This window comes from Diabrotica virgifera, chromosome 1 (genome assembly GCF_917563875.1).
Source record: "Diabrotica virgifera virgifera chromosome 1, PGI_DIABVI_V3a".
NCBI lineage: Eukaryota > Metazoa > Arthropoda > Insecta > Coleoptera > Chrysomelidae > Diabrotica > Diabrotica virgifera.
In genome coordinates, this window is record NC_065443.1 from 57,795,824 (window position 1) to 57,808,925 (window position 13,102).

At 31.4% G+C, this 13,102-nt stretch overlaps 1 protein-coding gene across 1 annotated transcript; it reads right to left on the reverse strand.

The window, feature by feature from the left end:
* Positions 1–4,531: 4,531 nt before the first annotated feature.
* On the reverse strand, positions 4,532–11,469 carry LOC114328768 (chymotrypsin inhibitor-like). The gene is made up of 2 exons (XM_028277729.2): positions 11,327–11,469; positions 4,532–4,745 (listed from the first exon to the last, which is right to left on the reverse strand). The coding sequence occupies exons 1-2, from the start codon at positions 11,400–11,402 to the stop codon at positions 4,564–4,566; spliced, it is 258 nt and encodes an 85-aa protein (XP_028133530.1). The 5' UTR covers positions 11,403–11,469; the 3' UTR covers positions 4,532–4,563.
* Positions 11,470–13,102: the final 1,633 nt, after the last annotated feature.

Consider the following 13,102-nt stretch of genomic DNA (forward strand, 5'->3'; position numbering starts at 1 on the left):
GTATCCCTACTTTTTCTGTCTTTACACGGCAAATTACGTGTAGTAAAATTCACACTGGTATGGATATGGAGACATTACTAGAATGTCATTCTACTTGAAAATGTCATCATTAATTTAAAGAGATGGGTTTTGAATGTTCTTGGATAACTGTTATTTTTATAATTGCAAATTATTAATTCAGTTAATAAATGTGATAATTTTTTCACTAACTATCTATTCAGTGATTGTAATAATTTATTTGTAAAACAAAGACTAATACTCAAACGAGAAAAGAGGAAAAGTGTTAAAGTTATTTTTTAATAATATATTGTTATGGAACGCTTACAATTTTGAACATCTTTAACAACAAAATACTTGGATCACAGAATATATTATCCTGATGTATTCTCTGCTTGGATCTTCCACAAATAATACACAATAAATAACTTTTTATTAAGTTCACGTCTTAAATCTATTATTTATCAAATACACTATATATCAGTCATATTTAATCAATAACTCAACATATTCCCGATGCAATGTCAAATATTTAAAATTGTAACTGATTGTCAGTGTCTGACTGACAATATATTATGCTGACAATATTATATTCGGCTGAGTGCGTTGTAAGATAAAGATAGATTTGGAAAATATTACCACGGCATTGTGTTCATTTTTTCAAATCCTGAAAAAACCAATAAATATTTTTGAAAAATTTAAACGCAAAATGAAAGACTAAATTATTACCGAGGGCCGAAAGTCCCTTAGAATAAATAAAAAGTTTATTTTGAATGATATATTTGAAATTAAAAATCACACTAAATTTTCTCTTAGATTTTCACCCCTGTAACTTATTAAAATAAACATTATAGAAGTTCTCAGGGACTTTCGGCCCTCGCTAATAACGTAATCTTTCATTCTGCGTTTAAATTTTTCAAAAATACTTATTAGTTTTCTCAGGATTCGAAAAAAAAAATGAATCCCCATTTGAATAGCATTGCAGCCGAAAATACGTTTCGATCCTCTTAATAAATAAATGATTTTTATTAGATAATTATTTATTGAAGATAATTTATGTATTACAAAAACATCAGTGCTTGGCATTCGCAGACGATTTGGTAATCTTGGCTAGGAGCAAAATAGAACTTATAGAAACAGTCATGAAACTCGAGGAGAGGGCAGCAACCAAAGGATTGTATATAACTGAAGCAAAAACAAAGTATATGGAATGGACAAATAAGCAATTCGTTCGGGGGCAATACATAACAATGACAACAGCGAAGGTAACACAGTATAAATTCGAAGAAGTTGAGAGATTTGAGTACTTAGGAACTGTCTTCACAAGAGATCCTAACTGTGAAGAAGAAATACAAAAGAGAATTATGTCGGGCAAACCGCGCTATATTTGCTCTTAGTGGGTTGTTAAGAAATAAAAATATATCACGAAGAGCAAAACTAAGAACTTACAAGACCGTAATAAGGCCGATAGTAACGTATGCTTCTGAAACATGGGTCACAACAAAAAAAACATCAAGAGTTGTTATTAGTTTGGGAGAGGAAAAAACTGCGCAAAATCTTCGGTGGGAAAAACTTAAATGGACAATGGGTAAGAAGAACAAATAAGGAACTAACTGAGCTCTATCAAGATCGTAACATACTAGCAGTAATTAAGGCGCAAACACTTAGATGGTTGGGCCATGTGCAGAGGATGATTCCATCTAGAATTCCCAGAATGGTACTATCTAGTGTCTAGTGCATTGGCAGGGAAAAGACGAAGAGGAAGACCGAGGTCACGATGGAGTAATGGAGTTAGAGAAGATATGAGAAGAATTAACGTAAGGAACTGGGAAAGAAAAGCGACTGACAAAAGGGAGTGGAAAAGAATAGTACATCAAGCCATTGGCCTATTAGGCTCGTAGTGCTTACATATTATTATTATTAATTTATTTATTAAAGTATACCTTAACTTTCTCTATGATTAATAACGATAGTATGATTAAAATCATGGATATTCTGGAAAATAAAAGTTATTAACAAATACCTAACGATTTTCACTTATTTTGCAGTTTGCGTAGCTAAAAATTAACTTTTTAACTTTCAAAAATCGACATTTTGAAGGTTTTTTAATGTTCTAAAAAATTAAATTTTGTAATTTTATGTCAACTATTTAGCTTTTGAATGGGATGCAAAAAATCGAAAAGATCGCGATTTTTGCACTAAATTATTAATAATTAAAAAACGGACGCGAACTCTAGGCAGGAAACAGGTAGGTTTTCATCCTATAGGTATACAATAACTAAAAAAGTAGTCAGCTACCTGGATCTTTGAGTGTCCCGAACATGGTCTATTTCTAGCTTATTATCCTGGAGTATAGCAGGGATAGTCCAGTCGAGTTAGACGAGTGACAGGCCTAACCTTGCATGCCGAGCTGACTCAAATTTTATTTTTCTAATCTTTAGGGAGGGTCAATATTAGTGTAAATTTCAAATCTCGACTGAATTCCGCCGTTGCGTTAGCCGTCGTTTTGATTTTAAACGGGAATCGTTTTTTCTCAATATCTCCGCCATTTTCAGCTTCTCGACAAAAAGTATGAGAATTAAAATTGTTGAAAATGTGATTTTCTATAATTTCTTACATTACAATTTTATTCATGCGGTCGATATTTACAGAGTTGTGAGGGGAAATAATGACAGTTATTATTATTAGTGCGGGAAATTCGAGGGTTCTGAAGCTATTTATAAATTCGAGGGTTATTTGCGTAGAAATTGACGGCTCTGGTTGGAATTCTGGATCACAGTCTGGTTGGCTTTCCACTGATACGATAGATCTTCTTGTTCAATGTTTGTTTCTGGGACAATACACGAAAGATTTTGTTGATCTTTTTTCTCCGTTATATTACACGGGAGGTCTCTGCTGCTTCTTATATTATGTTTTTGTCTGCAATTTTTTACTTGTGTTGGCATCTGCTTACCCTATAAACATCAATCGTGTAGTTTTCTGGTCATTTAGGAAAGCCTGTTCCATTAAGATAGGCGGTGTAGGCGTAGAGAGCTTAGGGGTAATAGGGGTCGTTCTGGATCTTTTAATATTTTTTTAGTGCTTTTGAAGATATTTTTAGTCGTTTGAAGCATCAGGCTTCACTAATGTAAGAATTAAATTTTTATTTTTTTTTAGGGGTCGGCCGGGGGCTCAAATATTAAAACAAAAATATCACTTATCATTCTAGATTCTAGACCATTTGGCAACTTTCTTTACTAAAGGCATAAAAAACTAGAGAACCGACCCATCCTATTGTACACACTTCTAAATGTAGGTCAAACTGGCAAAGAGGTGTGTGTTCTCAAAAAAAATGATAGTGTGTAAAATTATTTATTTAATTCAGCTAAGTACTTTCGGCATAGCATATGCCATCATCAGAGCTACGTCTTATAGGTCATAAATACCTCATAAGAAGATTTTTTTATTTTGATTTTATTCTTTAGTTTTGATTTTTTTTTTTGAGTTTATTTCTTTTGATTTTTTTTATTTTGAATTTTTTTAAAAATATTTTAAAAATTATTTGTGATACATAAAATATCAAAGGGTAAGAAAATGTAAGTTTTTCAGTTGTGACTATTTTGGATTTTTTATTTTTTTCTAAGACAAAAATTGGTTCAACATTGTCATTCACTCGTGATTAGTGACTCGTTCAAGCCCTTTCATAACTTTGAACCGATGAAACTTACATATCATAAAAGCAATACATAAGTTAGGTAATTGGTGAAGCAGTAACGATTAATTTCATTTGGGTTGCTAATAAGGGGGTGATTGTCACGATTTTTTCCCAAAAAAAAAAGAGACCAACTTTATTTTGAGCGTAAATTGCTTACTTTTGATGCTAAAAACTGTTTTTAAACAAAAATTTAACCTTTTTTAAAATTTATACCTGCTTGAAAAAAATTGTGATAAATTTTCCTCGAAAAGTGCTTCATTTTTCGGTTATTTCACGTTGAAATATGCGATTTGGAATTTCACAAATAATAACTTACATTTTATTAGCTACAAGTCTCCTTCTACTGGGTCTGGAGACTTAATACATAAACACTTTTTTACTTTTTTATAAGCTATATTTTTGCTAATAATATTTTTTTCGATAAAATACTTACATTTTAAGTTATTGGCGAAAAACCGACCAAAAACGTTTTTTTTGTTGTTGAAAAATGAACTTATTCACTCGCAAATAACTCGAAAAGTGTTGACTTTGTGAAAAAACTCGATAGAACATAAGTTCCTTAGAATTAGTCAATTTATCGATTTCCGGACTTTCTTTGAACGTAAATTTTTTCACGTCCGAGAAGGGGTGAAATTCACCCCTCGAAAAAAGCACACATTTGTACAATATCACTGTTTTATTTGACATGTCAGCTATAACTATATCAAATTTCATTTCAATCCAATCAGTTCTTTAAATTGTGGAGGTTTTGCAATATTTTACTGTTTACTGTTAATGGATTATAATATATCATAACTTTAATATAGCGAGGAATTTATAGGTTAGCAATAAAATGAAACCAAAGAATATAAATATTTATAGATCTCAATTCTTTAACAACTTTTTACACATTTCCCAATTGATGTATTTCTGATGTATCCCGCATTACAAAAGCAACCAATAATGCATACTTGTAAACAATTTCGTTTATAGGAAGAGGTAAGAACCTCTTCGCAATTTTTTTCTGAACAAGCAGATCCGCATGTTGTGAATGTTTCATTGGGACCACATCCATCTGAAAACGAAAAAAAAATAATTAAAGATAGTAATATGTATCATAGCTGAAAATACGAGGCTTGTTAATTGAAACGCATCTTTGATCCAGAAAAAATTTGTAGGCAAAGGTATCTACAAATAATTCTCATTAAAACGAAGGAACCAGCAAAACTTGCAGAATTTAACAATAGACGATGCTAACATAAAAGTAGTAGAACAGCTCACATACCTAGGGAGGGGTAAAGATAACTGGAGGAGTACAGGAAACGGATTAACACGAGCTGCACACCCTTTTTTAGTTTTCGAGATACTGACCACGGAGGGGTGAATGGCCAATTGTATTCATACTTATTTTCGAGGGTGCTGAAAACGAAAATTAGGTTTATTTTGAATTTCATGTGGGGTAACATTGTCAAAATCGCAATTTTAACCTAAAAATAAAAAAAAATGAAATCACGTTGTTTGCTTTACCTCGCTAGAACTCTCTTTCATTTTGATATTTTTTTCTGAAATTTTCTACAGTATATAGCTCTAATATTTCTGAAGACAATGGTACGTGTTTCATGCTTTTATTCTTATCCTGATAAAGGTTATGAATTTTTCAAAGGAAAAGGTGCGGATTTGTGCATTGCAAAGTTTAATCGCAAAAGTTGTGTGACGAAGTTTAAATTTTAGCTTCTTAATCACGTTTATGTTAAAATAGAGAACACAAAGAAGTTTTCTGGTAAGATTTAGATCAAAATGTTTTATAGGAAAAAAATAGTGCAACTTTTAATGTCGAAATTATAAATCCCCAATATAACGCTTATTTTTCGAGATGCTGACCATGGGTGTGGAATGGTTAATTTTGGTCTTAGATTATGTTTTTGACCGTGATGAGAACGAAAATGAAATTTATTTTAAATTTTAGGTGGGAGAATATTGTCAGAATTGCAATTGTATCCTAAAAATAAAAAAAAATGAAATTACGTTTTTTGCGTTTAGCTCGCTACAACTCTGGTCCGTTTTAATATTTTTTTCTAAAGTTTGTACACTATATTTATATCGCTTACTTTTTTTAAGACAATGGTTTCTGCTTTAAGCTTTTAGTCTTATTCTAGAAAAAGTTCTGAATCTTTAAAGTACAAGGTGCAGATTCGTGAATTGCAAAGTTTAATCACAAAATTTGACTGACAAAATTTGAAATATCTATTTTAAATCAAATATAAAAATAAAACATGAGTACAGAGAAGTTTTATAGAAAGTTTTGGTTCAAAATATTTTATAGAAAACAAATGGTGCAACTTTTAACATCTACATTATAGATCCCCAAAATAACGCTAATTATTCGAGATACTGATCATTGGTGGTGAATGGCTAATTTTGGTCTTACTTGCTGAAAACGAAAATCAAGTTTATTTTGAATTTTAGGTGTGAGAACATTTTCAAAATCGCAGTTTTGCCCTAAAAATAAAAAAAAGTTAAACCACGTTTTTCTTAAAATTAAAAGTTTCACCATATTTTTTCTATAACACATCTAGATCTAAATCTCCCCATAAAACTTCTTTGAACTCTATGGTTTATCATAAACGTAATTAGATAAATTTTAAATTTTGTCACTTAATTTTTGCGATTTAACTTTGCAATTCACAAATCTGCACCTTTGATTTTTTTTTTAAATTCACAACTTTTATGAAGAAAAGACTGAACGACTACAGTTACTTTCAGAGTCTTCACAAAGGTGAGAAATAAATCCTGTAGAAATTTTAGAAAAAGATATTAAAATGGAACGGAGTTGTAGCGAGTTAAACGTAAAAATTCGTGACTTCAGTTGTTTTTTCATTTTTAGGTTAAAATTGACAATGTTCCCTCACCTAAAATTCACTCACCCTTAGGTCAAAATTGACATTTTGACAATGTTCCCTCACCTAAAATTCAAAATAAACCTCTTTTTCATTGTCAGCATCATCGAAAACATAAAATAAGACCAAAATTAGCCATTCACCGCCCACGGTCAGTATCTCGAAAAATAAGTGTTATTTTGGGGATGTATAACGTCTATAGTAAAAGTTGCGGCATTTTTTTTTTTTTCTATTAACATTTGCAACTAAAACTATCCAGAAACCTTCTTTGTACTCTGTGTTTTAACGTAAACGTGATTAATAAGATAAATTTTAAATTTTGCAACTCAACTTTTGCGATTAAACTTTGCAATTCACGAATCTGCACCTTGTACTTTAAAAAATTCATAACTTTTACTAGAATAAGACTAAAATCCTAAAACAGATACCGTTGTCTTTAAAAAAGTGAGCAACATATAGTGTACAAACCCTAGAAAAAGATACTAAAATCAACCAGAGTTATAGCGAGTTAAACGCCAAAAATCGTGATTTCACTTTTTTTTATTTTTATGGAAAAATTGCGATTTTAACAATATTCCTCCACCTAAAATTTAAAATAAATTTCATTTTCGTTTTCAGCACCGTCAGAAACATAATATAAGACCAAAATTAGCCATTTACCACCCATGGTCAGTATCTCGAAAATAACCGTTATATTGGGGATTTCTAAAGTAGATAATAAAAGTTGCACTATTTTTTTTTTCTATAAAACATTTTGATCTAAAATTTTCCAGAAAACTTCTTTGTACTCTTTATTTTAACATAAACGTGATTAAAAGGCTAAATTTTAAATTTCGTCACTCAACTTTTGCGATTAAACTTTGCAATGCACAAATTCACACCTTTTCCTTTGAAAAATGTATACCCTTTATCAGAATAAGAATTGAAGCTTAAAACAGGTACCGTTGTCTTCAGAAATGTTAGAGCTATATACTGTAAAAATTTCAAAAAAAAAATATTAAAACGGAACAGAGTTGTAGCGAGATATACGCAAAAAGCATGATTTTATTTTTATTTATTTTTAGGGTAAAATTGCGATTTTGACAATATTCCCCCACATGAAATTCAAAATAACATTTTCGTTTTCAGCACCGTCAAAAACATACAGTGTGTCTAAAATTGTCCATTCACCTCTCCGTGGTCAGTACCTGGTCCTTTGGGGGGTGCCTGCCGCTAGCCTAATAATGCTTGCTAACAAAGCATACTTCTCTCTATCGGCAGCTGTTTGGATCCAAAGACATCAAAAAGGAAATAAAGTTTAAAATATATAAAACCAATATACGGCCAGTAGCAACATATTATGGCGTAGAAGTAGAAACATGGATCATGACTGAAAAGGGAATAGACCTTATTAATACTTTTGAAAGAATAATATTAAGGAGGATATTGGAACCCATTTACGACAATGATGTATGGAGAATAAGATTCAACCTGATTCAACCCCGAGTTATACCAATATTACAAAGAAGATCTATAGCAAATTATGCAAAAATACAAAGATTGCGCTGGGCAGGTCACCTTATAAGAATGAATAAGACAGAACACCTAGTAGAAGGCTTAGCGGAACTATGGTGGGACGTTGGCCAATAGGAAGACAAAGGAAGAGGAGGATAGACGAAGTGAGAACCGACGCTAAAGATATATTGAGGATGGACAACTGTATGCTGTATGAGAACAGCCAGTGACAGAGATACTTGGAGGCGGATGCTGGGAGAGACCAGGGCCTGAATTGGGCTGTCCCGCCATAGGAGAGAGAGAGAAACCCGTGTTTCCCGTCTATTTTCAGCAAAATTGACCATTCCAGGTCACGTGACTTTCGAAACCGTTGCTGAGGGGCAAAAATTGTGTTTTTGGTGCTATTTTTGCTATTTTATTATAAAAAATCTGTGGTTTTAACTACAAAGATTTCAAATATTAGATATAGGACACCCTCGTAGGGGATGCAAAAACCCGGTATAATCAGAAAATCAGTTTTCTTGGCCCATATCGTCGTTCTGTTTACAGTGTATTGTGACTATAGTGATTTAAAACATTTCGGTCTTTAAATGCGGCTGGTATTATAAAAAAACTTACTTTATCTCTTTTACCTTTACTGGAACACTTTCAAACTGAAAAAAACGCTGGTATTTTAATCATATTCTTAAATTAAACAATGGTTTTCTACACTTAACCTAGTTTGTTTACAATATTTTGCCCATCAGCCGCTGTCAAATGACGTCACCCTGGAATGGTCTATTTTTTGAAAATAAAATTAGTTAAAAAACACACACAACTGGTTCTTAGTTGTAGCGGTACTGAATATTGAAATTATTTAATGATTTTACCTATATTATCATATAGCACAATCTTTGACGGTTTTTGCTGTAAGTTTTAAAGAATCGTTTGGATTGACATTAAATTTGGCATACGCATAGCTAACATGTCATTGAAAAAAAGTGATATTGTGCCGATGCGTGCTTTTGTCCCTGGGGGTGAGTTTCGCGCTTTGTCAGGGGGGGAAAAACATGCGTTCAAAATAAGTCCGGAATTCGATAAACTGACTAATTCTAAGCAACTTTTATTCTATATAGTTTTTTCATCAAGTTAATACTTTTCGAGTTATTTGCGAGTGAATATGTCCATTTTTCAACGAATCAAACACGTTTTTAGACAATTTTTCGCAATTAATTCAAAAACTAAGTATTTTATTGAAAAAATATTCTTAGCAAGAATATAGCCGGTAAAAAAGTGAAAAAAATTGTGTATGCATGAAGTCTCAAGACCTAGCAGAAGCAGAGTTATAGCTAAAGAAAAATAGATTTATATTCGCCAAATTGCAAATAGAATATTTCAACGTGAAATAACCAAAAAATGAAGCACTTTTTGGAGAAAATTCATTATAACTATTTTAAAGAGTTTAAAAAGCTTTATTTCTGTTTTTTATATAAAAAAATTCTTACATCAAAAGTAAGCAAGTTACGCTCAAAATACTGCTGGTCCCTTTTGTCTGGCAAAAAAATGTCGGGAAAATCACCCCCTAATTAGCAATTTAAATGAAATTAATCGTTACCGCTTCACAGGTTGCTTTATTTATGTTGTGTTTATATGATCTGTAAGTTTCATCGATTCAACGTACTGATTTTTGAAAAAATTTGTATTAAAATAAAATTTTTAATTTTGAAAAAATATTTTTTTTTATAATTTAAAAATTAATGATGGTACCAAAAATCTCAAACAATAAAAAAAGTCGGCTTTGCCTTTCTGTATATCTTGTACTTTTTGTTTTTCTGTAAGACAAGGATTGGTTAAGATTTGGTGTTTCTAAATTTGCATACACTCGTGATTAGTGACTCGTTCAAGCCCTTTCAACTACAGCCCTTTGAAACATAAGAACTTTGAACCGATGAAACTTACAGATCATATAAACAATACCTACACCAGTAAAGCAACTTTTGAAATGGTAGCGAATAAGTTCATTTAAGATGCTAATTAGGGGGTGATTTTGCCGAATTTTTTACCAAAAAAAAAGGGACCAACTTTAGTTTGAGCGTAACTTATTTACTTTTGATGCTAGAATTTTTTTTTATAAAACAAAAATAAATATTTTTTAAACACTTTAAAAAAGTTGTAATGAGTTTTCCCCTAAAAGTGTTTCATTTTTTGGTTATTTCAGGTTCAAATATTCGATTAGCTTCTATTCGACTATGCTTCTACTAGGTCTAAATATCTAATACATACGCCATTTTTTTCACTTTTTACGGGCTATATTTTTACTAAGAATATTTTTTCGACAAAATACTTACTTTTTGAGATATTTGCGAAAAACCGTCTAAAAACGTGGTTATCTTGTTGAAAAATGAACATATTCACTCGCAAATAACTCAAAAAGTATTGACTTGGTGAAAAAACTCTATAGAACAGAAGTTGCTTATGATCATTCAGTTTATCAAATTCCGGACTTATTTTGGACGTATAATTTTTCACCCCCGAGAGCGGATGAAACTCACCCCAAGGGCAAAAGCACACATCGGCACAATATCACTTTTTTTTTCTTTGACTTGTTAGCTGTGTATGCCAAATTTCATGTCAATCCAAGCGGTTCTTTAAAATTTAGAGGTTTTGCAATAATGTAGGTACCGTTAAAGAACGTACTAATAACTAAGCTGCATCAAGCAAAGAGTAATAAACAATGGATATAAACTAAAATTAATAGGCTTAACTTAGGCTACTTTCTATACAAAATTATACACCCAAACGATGTCCCGTCTACCCTAATAACGCATTGTGCAAGAGCAGTGGCGGATCTACGGCAGGGAAAATGGGGAAATTTCCTCCCCTTAACAAGGTCGAAAATTCAAGAAAAAAATTGTTGAAACATAAAAATATATTAATAGACATCAAACTTAAACCACAGAGAGACAAATTCAACACAATAAATACGCTAGTTAGGAAAATTAAGGGAACTGAATGCATATGTTATTATTTATGTCTTTTATGTAGTTTGGGTTTATCTTATTTATGTCTTTTGCTTGGTGTACCATTGGAAGTTCCCCTAAGGTAAAATTCCCCACCCAATGGCAAATTTCTAGATCCGCCACCGTGCAAGATAAATCAGCATGAGAAAATTTAAATAAACTTTATACATAATAACAAACATAATTGCCCCCACGAACCTTTTTTTACCAAACGACGATTTTATAAAAAAAAAATAAATTTAATAAAATGCGTAATATCATCTTACCAGGCTCAGATGTCCGAAAAGACATTGTCTTATCAGTAAAGACAAAAATTAATAAAATGGCAAATATTATCTTCATTCTATTCTAAGAAAACCCACAACTAGTAGTGTACATAAATATGATAATCAACCTAGCTACAATATGTATTATGCTACAATAAAGGTAAAACAAATTATATATAATATTCGTATTATATGTATTTTGTTATCGGTATCTGCTGTATGGACAGGATAATTGTTAGATCCTTGAAATAATGCGAGAAACACGATGAACATTTCTATTTGCTTACTTTGGCTTGGTTGTAAAATTTCATACAAGAATATACTATATACTAAAATCGCAATAAGAGAAGAAATAACATAGATAGAAATAAATAAGCCAAGACACTTTGAATGTTAAGAGAAGCACTCCCAAATCATGATTTACAAATCATGGTTTAGAATATTTATGAGCAATTCCAAACGATTTCGCCGAGTTTTTTGAACGAGGTCCTCGGATTTGTACCAAATTTTAGTATGATATTGTACCTCAAAAAAATATTTTCTTGAGACATAGCCCCTTAGGTCTCATAGGACCTGAGATAGGGGCCCTGAAAACGCCTAAAATTGACCTTTTAAAGGTTTTGAGCGTTATTTTTAATTTACGATATCTCGAAACCTTTTGAAGCAAATTTAATTTTTAAAACTGAATTTTTTTTGTCTTGACGTCTAGTAATCACAAATAAATTTTCAAATTTCTAAATATTGAGATTAATTTTGGGGAACTCATTAAGTACGAAGCAAATTTTGAAAATTTGATCTTTTCTTATCTTTTTTATTCTATCGTCAAATTTGAACGCGACGTCAAAAGATCTTTTACAATACCTTATTTTTAAGGTATTAAGGCAAAGTTTAAAATAATTCTAGGTATAATTTTTATCTCGAAAGGAAGCGAAGATATATGCATTCTGAGCAGGGCTATTTTTTGCAAAAACAACGTTTTTTGGAATTTTCAGCCTAACTTTTTTCTTCCTATTTTTTTGACCTGAAATTTTTTTTGGGAGTAGTTCTCTATATGTATAGTAATCTATAGGTACAGAATTTCTTGGTCCGGCCCTCTAAAACTTCGTTTTAAATCCATGAAAAATCAAGATTTTTTTGTACTGACTAACTCAAATTATCTAGTTTGTAGGACTCAGTTTAATGGATTCCAATAATAGTCCAGGTTCTATGCTCGCCCTCGTTAGGTAAATTATTCCGATTCGTTTTTTTGCACAAACAGGGTGCCAGGCGGTATTGAGGTCGGAAAATTAAACAAATTAAAAATATAAAATTTTTCACTTCAGACAAATTTTTTTTAGTTTCTTTGGTTCATCCTGACCAAAAAAGATTTTTTATGATTTTTCTATAAATTTGATTGTTGTCGAGTAATCCGCCATTTAAAATTTGAAAAACGCGAAAATGGGAATTTTCAAGGCTTAATAACTCGGTTAAAATTATCATTGTGAAAGTCAGTAAGTGAGCAAATCAAAGGTTAAAGCTGTCCCTACAAGATCCTGAAGCAATTTTTATCTTTATTTTATTACGAAGCTGTTATTGTTAATTATCAATAATGAGCGTTGAGCTCGTATTGAGACGAGTGGTGAGTGCGCGAGAGATACACGCTTAGCGCTCATTGTTATTTTTTTTAATAACAGCTTCGTAATAAAATAATGACAAAAATTTTTTCAAAATCTTGTAGGGAGGGCTTTAAACTTTGTTTTGGTCACTTTGTGACTTTCATAATAATAATTTTAACCG

Bases quoted from the DNA above. Each gene is read 5' to 3' on its own strand.
- LOC114328768 (XM_028277729.2), bottom strand. From the start codon at position 11,402: ATGAAGATAATATTTGCCATTTTATTAATTTTTGTCTTTACTGATAAG. The intron at 4,746-11,326 runs GTAAGATGATAT...TTTCGTTTTCAG, and splicing joins TTTTCGGACATCTGAGCCTG to ATGGATGTGGTCCCAATGAA.